The sequence below is a fragment of the Primulina eburnea genome, chromosome 6, assembly GCF_022965805.1.
Source record: "Primulina eburnea isolate SZY01 chromosome 6, ASM2296580v1, whole genome shotgun sequence".
In the NCBI taxonomy this organism is placed as follows: domain Eukaryota; kingdom Viridiplantae; phylum Streptophyta; class Magnoliopsida; order Lamiales; family Gesneriaceae; genus Primulina; species Primulina eburnea.
In genome coordinates, this window is record NC_133106.1 from 39,169,817 (window position 1) to 39,180,370 (window position 10,554).

At 32.4% G+C, this 10,554-nt stretch overlaps 1 protein-coding gene and 1 long non-coding RNA gene across 28 annotated transcripts; one reads left to right on the forward strand and one right to left on the reverse strand.

The window, feature by feature from the left end:
* The first annotated feature begins 5,150 nt into the window (after nucleotides 1-5,150).
* Nucleotides 5,151-8,272, forward strand: LOC140835245 (zinc finger protein CONSTANS-LIKE 15-like). Of its 27 annotated transcripts, none has more exons than XR_012118869.1 (7): nucleotides 5,151-5,877; nucleotides 6,308-6,511; nucleotides 6,609-6,868; nucleotides 6,950-7,059; nucleotides 7,141-7,256; nucleotides 7,437-7,515; nucleotides 7,648-8,272. XR_012118869.1 is itself a non-coding variant. In XM_073200735.1 (6 exons), exons 1-5 carry the CDS (start codon nucleotides 5,245-5,247, stop codon nucleotides 7,226-7,228), a joined length of 1,218 nt encoding a protein of 405 aa, XP_073056836.1. In that variant the 5' UTR covers nucleotides 5,152-5,244; the 3' UTR covers nucleotides 7,229-7,256; nucleotides 7,437-8,272. The 27 variants fall into 27 exon arrangements, 9 of the variants coding, with proteins under 9 accessions (XP_073056829.1, XP_073056836.1, XP_073056837.1 ...); XR_012118871.1 differs by having other exon boundaries at nucleotides 7,437-7,512; XR_012118872.1 differs by lacking the exon at nucleotides 7,437-7,515 and having other exon boundaries at nucleotides 7,648-7,708; nucleotides 7,802-8,272.
* On the reverse strand, nucleotides 7,245-7,528 carry LOC140835246 (uncharacterized). Its single transcript, XR_012118886.1, has 2 exons — nucleotides 7,406-7,528; nucleotides 7,245-7,343 (listed from the first exon to the last, which is right to left on the reverse strand). It is a non-coding gene; the product is annotated as an uncharacterized lncRNA (long non-coding RNA).
* Nucleotides 8,273-10,554: the final 2,282 nt, after the last annotated feature.

Consider the following 10,554-nt stretch of genomic DNA (forward strand, 5'->3'; position numbering starts at 1 on the left):
TATTATTGATTGAACTTAAAATACAACTTAATTAACAGGAGACACGGTATAAAACATGCAAATAAAGTATTTTAAGTTTATAGTTTTATTTATTTAAAACAACAAAATTTCATTTGAACGGATCAAAAATCCATGAATTTATTAGTTATTTTGATGTTGAATGGGGAGATGTTGGGGTCGACTACTCACATTTCTGAATCCAACGAAGTTCTTCCATATCCCAACAGGAGGATTTTATTGAATTATTACTTTTATATTTTTTCATGTTATTTAACTTGGCTCCAATGGTGATCATTTTTCACTTGACTTTTGCTTGGAAAATTATAAACGATTGTTTGTGTTGTTTGTATCTAAAAATGACAAAGAATAATAAAAATCATCATCATCATATATATATATATATATATATATATATATATATATATATATATTAATTATCTGAAAATTCCCTTATTGTTTCTTGATGGAAGATGGGAATGTGATATTTCAGGAGAAGTATTCTCCATGTTTTTATTGCCTATAAACCTTCTGTTTTGGATCTAAATCTTGTAAGACGATACGATGATGGTTTGTGTGCAACTTTATTTACATTATCGGTGGTGGGATAAACGGGGGCTTGTAGGTTATGGAAATAGATAATGGCTTGGTGTGCAGTGGAGTTTTCCTGTTTTATCTTAAAATAATGTGAGATTTCATCGGTTTTTTTTTTTTTGTAGGTGTAATTTGTGTGTGTGTGTGTTTTTTTTAAAAAAAATAGGACTCTCCCATGTATGGAACAGATAGGGGGGTCCTGCTTTTATTTTTAAAAAACAGACTACACTTAAAACACAAACTCCCCCCATTTTTCCACTTTAGTAAAATATTTTCCAAATCGTGATTTTTAAATTCATTCTAATGTCATGATAGAATGCAACTTTTTTGATGATGTAATAAACGGAGACATAATGTGCTGGCTTAGGCTGGCATGTAATGTTGTTATGCTAGAATAAATATGTGTATTGATTATGAAAACTGTTGTTTGATTTTGTCACTGTTAACCATACGATATACTTATTTTTACATGTTGTCCATCGATTAGCAGCATAATTTAGTAGTTTTAATGCTATATTTTAATAGTAATGCAAAAGTTTATTTTAACTGGTGCAACTTGCCTGTACTTTTAGGTTGTGGGACTGTGGGAGGGAAGGACTTGAAACTTTTAGGTTGCCTACATATTCTCTTAAGGTTTAGAAGAATTAAAGCTCATTTAATTCCCTTACCTTTTAAGTTTTAACATTTCTTACCATTGGGAGTGGTTTGACTCAATCACTTCCATTGTCTGTTCATGCTATTTTCTTTTGCTCTTTTTGAAGCTCGTCTGCAATCATCTAACAATGTTTGGGCTTCTAAAGAATCTGAATTTAGTTTTGATCATCTCACATCCAAAATGTTACTACATGCGCTAAATGTTTGTTCCACAGCAACAATTGACACAGGACAAGTTAAGATCTCCTTTGCTATGATTGATAAATATTGGAAAATTTTGTGTCTTTTAAGACCACTACCACAAAATATTGAATTTTTGTTCATCATTTGTTTCTCTAAAATCAAAATAAGTTATAAAATAATTCTCAAAGTTCATGTCTAGAACTTGACGATCTTTTGAAGTGTTTAATACGTTCTTTTAATAGAAGTTGTGCTTTTGTAAGCTTAGAGCTGTTAGAAGTACCAGTTTTAGTGTTTTGTGATCCAGAGTCATTTTTTTGTACACCATTTTTCAAATTATATTATGTATAAATTTCATACAAACAATTTCTAACTCGACTTACTATCAAAGAAGGATAAGGTGAAGAGTAATGTTTAACAGAAATAAATGCATCACAGTACATTGTTAACATTTCAATCAAAGCATCTAATTTGTATCTAGGATCTAAAAAGAAAAAGACTAAGAAAACTTCAAGAATATGATAAAAATATTTCTCTCATTTAACTTTCAATTTTCCATTGAAGAACCCAAATATTCATTAAAAATTAGTGCTATATCGCAACAATTTACTAGAACTAAATGAGAGGTAGGATAATAAACTCCAAATAGTCGTTCAGTTATATTATTAAATACTTCTAAAATTTCATAAATTGCCTCATATACGTTCCATTGATTCGAGAATAGATAAAACCCAGAATTTCTACTAGGTTGTGCAAAAAAATAGCACAACAATTATCTGTATTCAAATGAATCTTGTAATAATTTATATGTCAAGTTCCAACGAGTTGATATATCTTGTGGGAACTTTCTAGGTCGTATACCATTAGCCTTACAAAATATGTCCGATTGTTTCATTATATTTGGATGAGCCAATCAGACAAAGCCTAGTTAATTGGTTTAATGTGTATATCTAATGATTTTAATCCAACTTGTACATATAAATTCAAAACATTGACAAATGAATCGAATATAAAAAATAAACCACCAATTTCATATTTACATACTTTTTAAAGTTCATTGATATTAAAAATATTAGAACTAGAATTAAGTGGAAGAATAGATATAAATTTGGTGTTTGCACACTCTCTTTGGAATCATATATAGCAAATGGATCCCCGTCAGTAAATTCGATATAGTCGATATTGATATCGGGATTTGTCACGTTGATCTCCTTACCTTCGCCTCTGGTTGAAGCACTCGAACATTCCATTAAATATTTTGTAAATAAAAAGAATTCTAATAGGATAAAAAAAAAACTATGAATATATGATTTTTTTTTAAAAAAATTAAAGCATAAATTGTATGTAATTAAATAAAATGATACTTAGAAGTTTGAAAAGAGATAAAAAGTTGTATGTTTGGAAAATGGATCTTAGAGAAGTATATTATGAAAATGATTTTAGTATAAATGCTACTTATAGAAGTGATTTTGGGAGAACTATATAATAGATGGAATTCTGTTGCTGGCAGTTTCATTTACTTGTTAATTTTACACTGCATAGAGAAGACAGCATATTCATTTTGCTGTCTGACAAGTGTCTGTCTAGATTCTTACTTTACATTATATAATCACAATCGGCGTTGAATTTACCGTGGCCTCTTGAAATATTTGACAGTAGATGGGCTGCAAGAGTGCCAATACTGAACAAAAGGTAATATTTTGGTATCCCGGCCGGATTGAACATTTATCACGTCTTCTTAATTCAAAGAAACATCTTTCAAGTACGGAGATAATTTTTCAAATTTTGATGACAAGTCCATATGCATACATCACATAAAAATGGTTTTCAGTCACAGGTTTTGTATTTGCAGGATGTCGGACTTGCTAGTCAAGTTAAGTTGCGAATTTGACAAAGGTGAGTCACAAGCATGTTGATGAAACTATATATGATTTTACACCAAACAGATGGACATTTTATATATATATATATATATATATATATATATATATATATATATATATATATATATAATTGCTTTCCGTCCAGAGTTTCTTCCATCACACAAATTAAAGATATATATATATATATATACATGTCTTGTTGGAAAACTGCTGTTATTGAAGAATGTATAATATACATCTCAACTCGGTACTTGTTTTATAATAAATTTATTATGTTGATTCAATTGTTAGTTTAGGTCAGCTGTGGCTGTGGCTATTAATTAAGGACAAACAATTTGTTGAACCACTAACAAAATCAAAATTTTATCTCATATCGTATTTAAATATTTAAGCTTATTAATTTGTAATAAATAAACAATCATAAGTGGATTTGAATATTATTACTATAATGAATGGACGAAAAAGCCCACAAATATTATGTCACGCGTGACGTCAGAATCCTCACACGTGATTACTTTTTTTTATGGTCCACACGCTATCCTCATACATCGCATTATTTGAATATTTAATTATAATTAATAAATAAACAATACTTATCTCAATAATAATTATTATAAAAAGATAACAACAGCTAAGGCCATCTCCAACCCATTACGCTATCTTAGTGTCACACTAACTTTAAAATAGTGTAATTCTTACACCAAATATAAAATTCATCTCCAACCCATCAACTCTAAACTCTACATTAAAAGAATATTCTCGAAATATTCTCTATTATTTTATTAACAACAAATAATTTATTTCACAAAATATTAATTAATTTAATTATAACTGTATAATTAAGATATTCTTGGCATATTTTATACTATTTTAAATACTAAAACTAATTTATCACAAATTATTTATTAACATAATAATATTATCTTTATGAATTATGTATTAAATTAAAATATCCAAGTTTTTTAAAATCACTTTTTTAAAATTAATTGTTTGAAATAATACATTTGTAGAATTAAATTAGATTATAAAACTAATTATATAATATTTAAAGTTTAAGTAAAATTAAAATAAAAAACAATTACAAAAATTTTAAAAAAAAAAAAGAAAAAACCCAACGCTATTGCTACAGTGTTGCACCAAATTTGGTGCAACACTGTAGCACTACTCTATTTTGGCGTCAAGAAACACTACTGGTTGGAGCAGATAACCCTGCACCAAAATGGTGTAAAACACCATTTTGGTGCAGGGTTGGAGATGGCCTAACAAATATCTCCATACAATATGGACAAAAACTAAGTTTTATGGTTAAATTCATATTTAACTTCACGGTAAGTTTTATTTATTTATCGGTAAAAACTTATGTGATACGGTCTCAGGTGTCAGATCTCTTATTTGGGTCATCAATGAAAAAGTATTACTTTTTATTTTGAATATCGGTATGCGAGACCGTCTCAAAAGAGAGTCACTCTTATTTATTATCGCTTGAATATTTATTTTTATTCTATAAATAAATAAATAAATGCAATGTGTACTGTTGATAAAATGAGATGAGAAAAATGGAAGATCCACATTTTGTGAATACTTATTTTTTTTAATTTTCAGGTATATTAAATTATTTTTTGTACAAATTTTATTGAAATATATGAAAAAAGTTTATAAATTTCTAAAAAAAAATTCAAAGTAAATCCACAATATCTTATGAATACAAATCTAAATAAAAATTATTTATTTTAAGAATTCTATTTGAAGGGTTTGGTTAAAAAAAATAATTGAAAACCTTTTTAAAAGCTCAAGTTTTTGTAAAAGCATTAATTTCATCTTAAAAAAACCGATAAAATTATAAAATCACTTTCATCTTTACAAAAAAAACACTAGCTCTAAATCTCAACGAAAACACCTATAATAATTTATTTTGATTTTTTTTTTCAAGGTCGCTATGGTGGTGGCGTGTGATTTTTGCGGCGACCGGGCCGCCATACTCTACTGCCGAGCTGACTCGGCCAAGCTCTGCTTGCCCTGCGACCGCCAAATTCACTCCGCCAACGCTTTATCCAAGAAGCATCTCCGCTCCCAGATCTGCGACAATTGCGCTGCCGAATCATCCGCCGTCCTATGTGCCACCGACAACCTCCTGCTCTGCCAGGAATGCGAGTGGGACGCTCATGCTGCCTGTGCTGTCTCCGCCTCCCACCAGCGCTTTCCTGTCGAGGGCTTTTCGGGATGCCCATCGGTTTTTGATTTGGCGGCTTCTTGGGGTCTGGAGCTTCAGGAGAAAAAAACGACATCTTTTGGGTGGGGCGGTTTACTGGAGGAGCTTATGGTGCCTAACGCTAGCTATACCGATTCTGGGCCGAAGAGGAAAACTCCTAGCTGTGGAAAGCTGAGGCAGGTGATTTTGAAGCAGTTATTGACGATGTTGGAGGACGGAGACGAGGTAGCTCCGAGTGGCGGCGCGTGGGGCCAAGAGAATTTCTGCACGCAATATCACGAGGACCAGCCACAAGATAATAAACAGCAAAATGTGAACGCGAGAGCAGATGGGAATATGATGTGGAACACCAGCACACAGGTTTTGGGTCAAATCTTCTTTTATTCTGTGAAATTAATTTCTTTTAGCGTTGTCATTTTAGTTATGTCATACTTGTTCAATGTGGTATTAGCCAAGATCTCCGGTAATCCTTTTCTTTTTTATTATACAAATATTCACTCGATGTGCTCCTAAAAGACGAAGGAAGAAGCTTTCCTGTGCTATGTTATTCTTAGTATTCCATCAGAACCGCGATATGGACACTTATCTTTCTTCTTGTTGAATGTGTGTTGTATATTTTGCATCTGCCTTTAAACTTCTCATTTCCTAATATATCAAGAATTAAGTGCTCCCTCTTCTTGCTTCTTGAGCGGAGCTAAACAACAAACCATCACATTACCTTAGTCGATGATATGCCTGTCACTGTTCTTTCTCCGCTGATTATTAAGTTGCATTTCATTTGATTTTACAGATATGGGACTTCAATTTGGGGCAGCTGAGGGGCCATGAGGATCAGGCAAAGTCACTAGAATTGGAAGATGGTGGCAGTGAAATGCTCTACACCGTCAGAAGTTACGGTGAACTACTGAAAGGGGTGTCGTTGGCCAAGAAAAGAGGGGTGGAACTACCTGGAGTCGACTGCTTGATTGCACACGAGGATATGGTTCCCTTTAACGTAAGACAACATCATGATTGGATGTTTCTTGAACTTGCAAAAGAATTTATCATTCGCTCTATTTTCATAACTCTGTAAAATTTTGATGTAAACATAGACCCCTTCTAGAAATCCATCATCTAGTCAAGGGCCTGCAACATCCGAGAGCAACATACCATTCTCGAAGCAATCGTCAGGCTCATGTTTAAATAAACCCAAATGTTTTGGTGGTTCGAAAGAGATCCAGTTCACAGATCAATCTATTTTGATTAAGTGCGAAAGTGTGACTCCTACAATAACCAAGGCCGATTTAGAGCTCCTGGCGATAAACAGAGGCAATGCTATGCAACGATACAAGGAAAAGAAGAAAACTAGGAGGTAAGTTATCTGATCACTTTTTTCTTTCAACACGAGATCCCAATCCAATGTTTCTGATTATCTCATATGTATTATGCCTAGATATGATAAGCATATCCGGTATGAATCAAGAAAAGCTAGAGCCGATACTAGGAAACGAGTCAAGGGCCGTTTTGTCAAGGCGTTTGAAGCTCCAATGGGAGGGGTGAATGGTACTAGTCATAGTTGAATATCGGATTTCATTCGGCGTGTACGTATTTGTTTCTTCACACTGTATGCATTATTTCGTGTAGCCACCATGCTTTCTTTGAAACAACTGCGTAACAATTTGTTCATGAATTAAAGGAAGTTACTGTTACCCTAAATGTAGGCATGATGTGAGGAATGGAATGGAGGGCCACTCAACACGGTAGGCTTATCTTGTCAAGATTTTCTTCTGCATTTGAGTTACATCGATATAGTGAGGTGTATTCGTCAAACAGTTGGTTCCATTTGCCTTTGAAGCTGTATTTTTTTTTTCATTTCGAGAATCGAATTAAGAAAGATCTGATCAGTAACACAGTGGGTTGTATGATTATGTGAAATTAAGGGAAAAAATGACCCGGCAAGCATCGTTGCTCAAAGATGGCAAATATATGAAGGGAAGAACATTCATGACAACGAAGGTGGTAGGCCTGGTCAAATTTTAATCTACTCAATAAACATAAAATATACTTAATGTGTACGTCATATAGGATTTAAGTTTGTCACATTTCATTGGGACCGAGATTAGCTATTTTGAAAACACTGTTTTGCCGCAGCCTACTGTCTGGATTAAATGGAGATGGTGCTTTTAGGCTTTGCAGCTAAATGAGACGCGGGGTGAGGAAATTCATGATGCTTACTTATTTTGGAGGTGTGGGAGAAACCTGTTTAGACAAAATTTAGTTGTTAATGGTGGCATTAACGGTCCAGAAAATGCAGGAGGGTATCGATCCTGACGAGGTAATGCAAATGCTATATTGCTTACGGTGGTGGCTTTTTGTTGACACGTGGACCAGTCTGTTTGAATGAGGGGAGCTTGGAAGAATGGATTGGAAACCTACTGGTGGTGGTTGATATTTTTGAGCAGTGATGCGACAAATTCTGTCACTCATCTTGTCTGACAAATTTCGTTGTCTGTCTCGTCCACGTAAGGAGTGAACTTGAGGGATGCTGAAGGCCTCAACTGTGAGGAGGTTCAGAATTGGTAAGGGCCCTCACTTCTCTTCGTAAGGAAGCTGAACTTTGAAGATTCTTTCGATCAGGACTTGGGAAATTTCCTTCAAGCACGAGCATGGAATATACAAGCAGCCTAACAGCGGAGCTTGAGAATCACAAGAACAGAACCCAGACATCCTCGCATCTTTTATTTCAGAAGACGAATTGAAACAGGAAAAAGTGAAATCCCTCAAAATTGCTTCGATATCAAATATGGGGAATAAGCAAGACTATATGTGAAGCACCGAAGTCTTGATACTTGTACATTCTTTGAGTTATTTAATGCAGATAGAGCTTGGCCACTTTTTCTATGAGGTTAATCTTAATTCTTCCTCATCATGTACATTTCCTCATGTACATGTCTTTGATCACTTTCAGAGAAAAAGCTTCTTCATCGGTTCTTGTTCGAGAGGTATTATGATCTATGTCAAGGAAAAAACTAAACAAATGAAGTAATCAAATACAATCTGAAAAATTTGTCATTCATCGATACGGTGTCAACGGGATACAATTCATGTACGCACGCAGAAAGAAATATAAACATCTTGGTGAAATTATGCAACAGGAAAAGACACTAACCACAAGAAAATGACTTTACAGGGTTTGTCATTTTAAGGATGTCTAAATAAATCAAGGTTCGTCAAATATTAATTACGAACATAAATAAAGCTTCGCTTTGCTAATGTTAGAGATAAAACACTGTAGTGCTATTTCAGAAATAAATATGATTAAACTTGGTTCACTAAAATTTGATTCATCCATCAATCTATGTTTGGAAAAGAAAATACTAAGATCACGAGGGGTTAATTAATAATTATGTCCCTATTGTTTTCATTCATTCTCATTTTCCATATTCAAGTTTTCAGTGTATACTTTATATCCTTCATGTTTTCTATTTTTTCTCAATTATGCCGTAATTTCTATTTTACCTATGTTTTCTATTTTGATTTACTTTTGTAATCCAAGTACATGATGTTATGCTTATTGAGTCTGACTAGAGATGTCACTCCTCTGATATTTTTGTTTCATAATCTTTTGGATCATGTAATGAGATATAGTTGTTTGGTTAAATAAACCATACAAATTTTAATGTGTTTTGTGTCAAAACCTTTCGTCTTCAGTCGGATTTTGATTATGTCTCTGTATTTGACTTTTCCTGATTCAAGACTTATTCTTCATATATATTTTCGTTTCAATGAATATTCTCAAACTGGTATACTTAAATCAAATCTTGATAATAAACCGCTTCTTCGATATCTGGAGTTGATTAAAAACGAATTATTCTCTTTATATCATTTTGTAGACAATTATTCGAAATATGACATTCTGCTTCATTTGTCCAACAATTACAATCTTTAAAATTTTCAACATATCTGGTGCGAGATCTTCTGAAAGTTTTTCTTCTTGGCGCTTGTCCCATTCTTTGATATGATTTTGATGCCTGAAATGACATCTTACTTCGTGATGATCTACTTATTTGTCCGGATTTTTAAGATGTATCTTTTTGTCTAGTTCTTATTTGTAGAGCCCAAAATCAGTACACGTAAAACATATACATTTATTTAAGTTGTTAAATTATTTATTTAAGTTTAAATAATTTTAGCGATAAATGATTTATGAATTTGCATGATTTTAAAATATTTATGTTTATGTGATTTAGATTAAAATGTTTTCTTGAGTTTCATGTTTCAATCGAATATTCGATGCGGGATCGGGAAAATGACTAGTGACGATGTAAGCGATTTTGAGAAAATGTGATATTTTATGGTGCAGTCAAGAATTTAGTATTTTAAATGATTTGTGAAGTTTTTAGCATTTTTTAAAGCCTAATTTAAATTATTGTGTGATTAAGCTTTTCAAATACCAATTTCAAAAGTTCGAGATTTTAAACTTGAAACTTGGTACTCAATTATTTATTTAATCTTTGAGTAGTGTTGAATAATTAAAGTAGTATTATTTTTATTACTAATTATTTAATTAAGCACTTTTAGACCCTAATTATTAATTAAGCAATTTTTTTTCACCTAAATCTATGTTAGGTGAGATTTAATTTAATGGGATGAGACTCACATTAAATAAAACATAAAAATCAAATTTCCCACATCGAATTATTTATAAAGCTGAACGAGAGAATTAGTTATAAGTAGAGCTCAATTCCTTCAGTTATTATATCTCAATCAAAAGCTTTTAAGCATTATACAATAAAGAGAGCAAAGAAAAAAAGAGAGTTTTTTTTTGGTTTTCTTGTGTGAGTTAGAGAAAATATTTTTTCGGTTATACTCGGGTTGAGAGTGTGAGATATTTAGTGTATTATTGTATACACTTGTTGTAATATTTCTCCTGTTATAAAAGATCAACAGTTACTCCATGGACGTAGCCTATTCTGGGTGAACCACGTAAATCTTTGTGTTCTTGTTGATTATTCCGTAATTTTCGGTACTATATTATCACCGTGATCGACATCGCTT

Coding starts and splice junctions, on each gene's coding strand:
- LOC140835245 (XM_073200728.1), top strand. CDS start 5,245: ATGGTGGTGGCGTGTGATTTTTGCGGCGACCGGGCCGCCATACTCTAC. Junction 6,512..6,608: donor AGGATATGGTTCCCTTTAAC/GTAAGACAACAT, acceptor ATGTAAACATAG/ACCCCTTCTAGAAATCCATC. Junction 7,060..7,140: donor TCCAATGGGAGGGGTGAATG/GTACTAGTCATA, acceptor TATTTCGTGTAG/CCACCATGCTTTCTTTGAAA.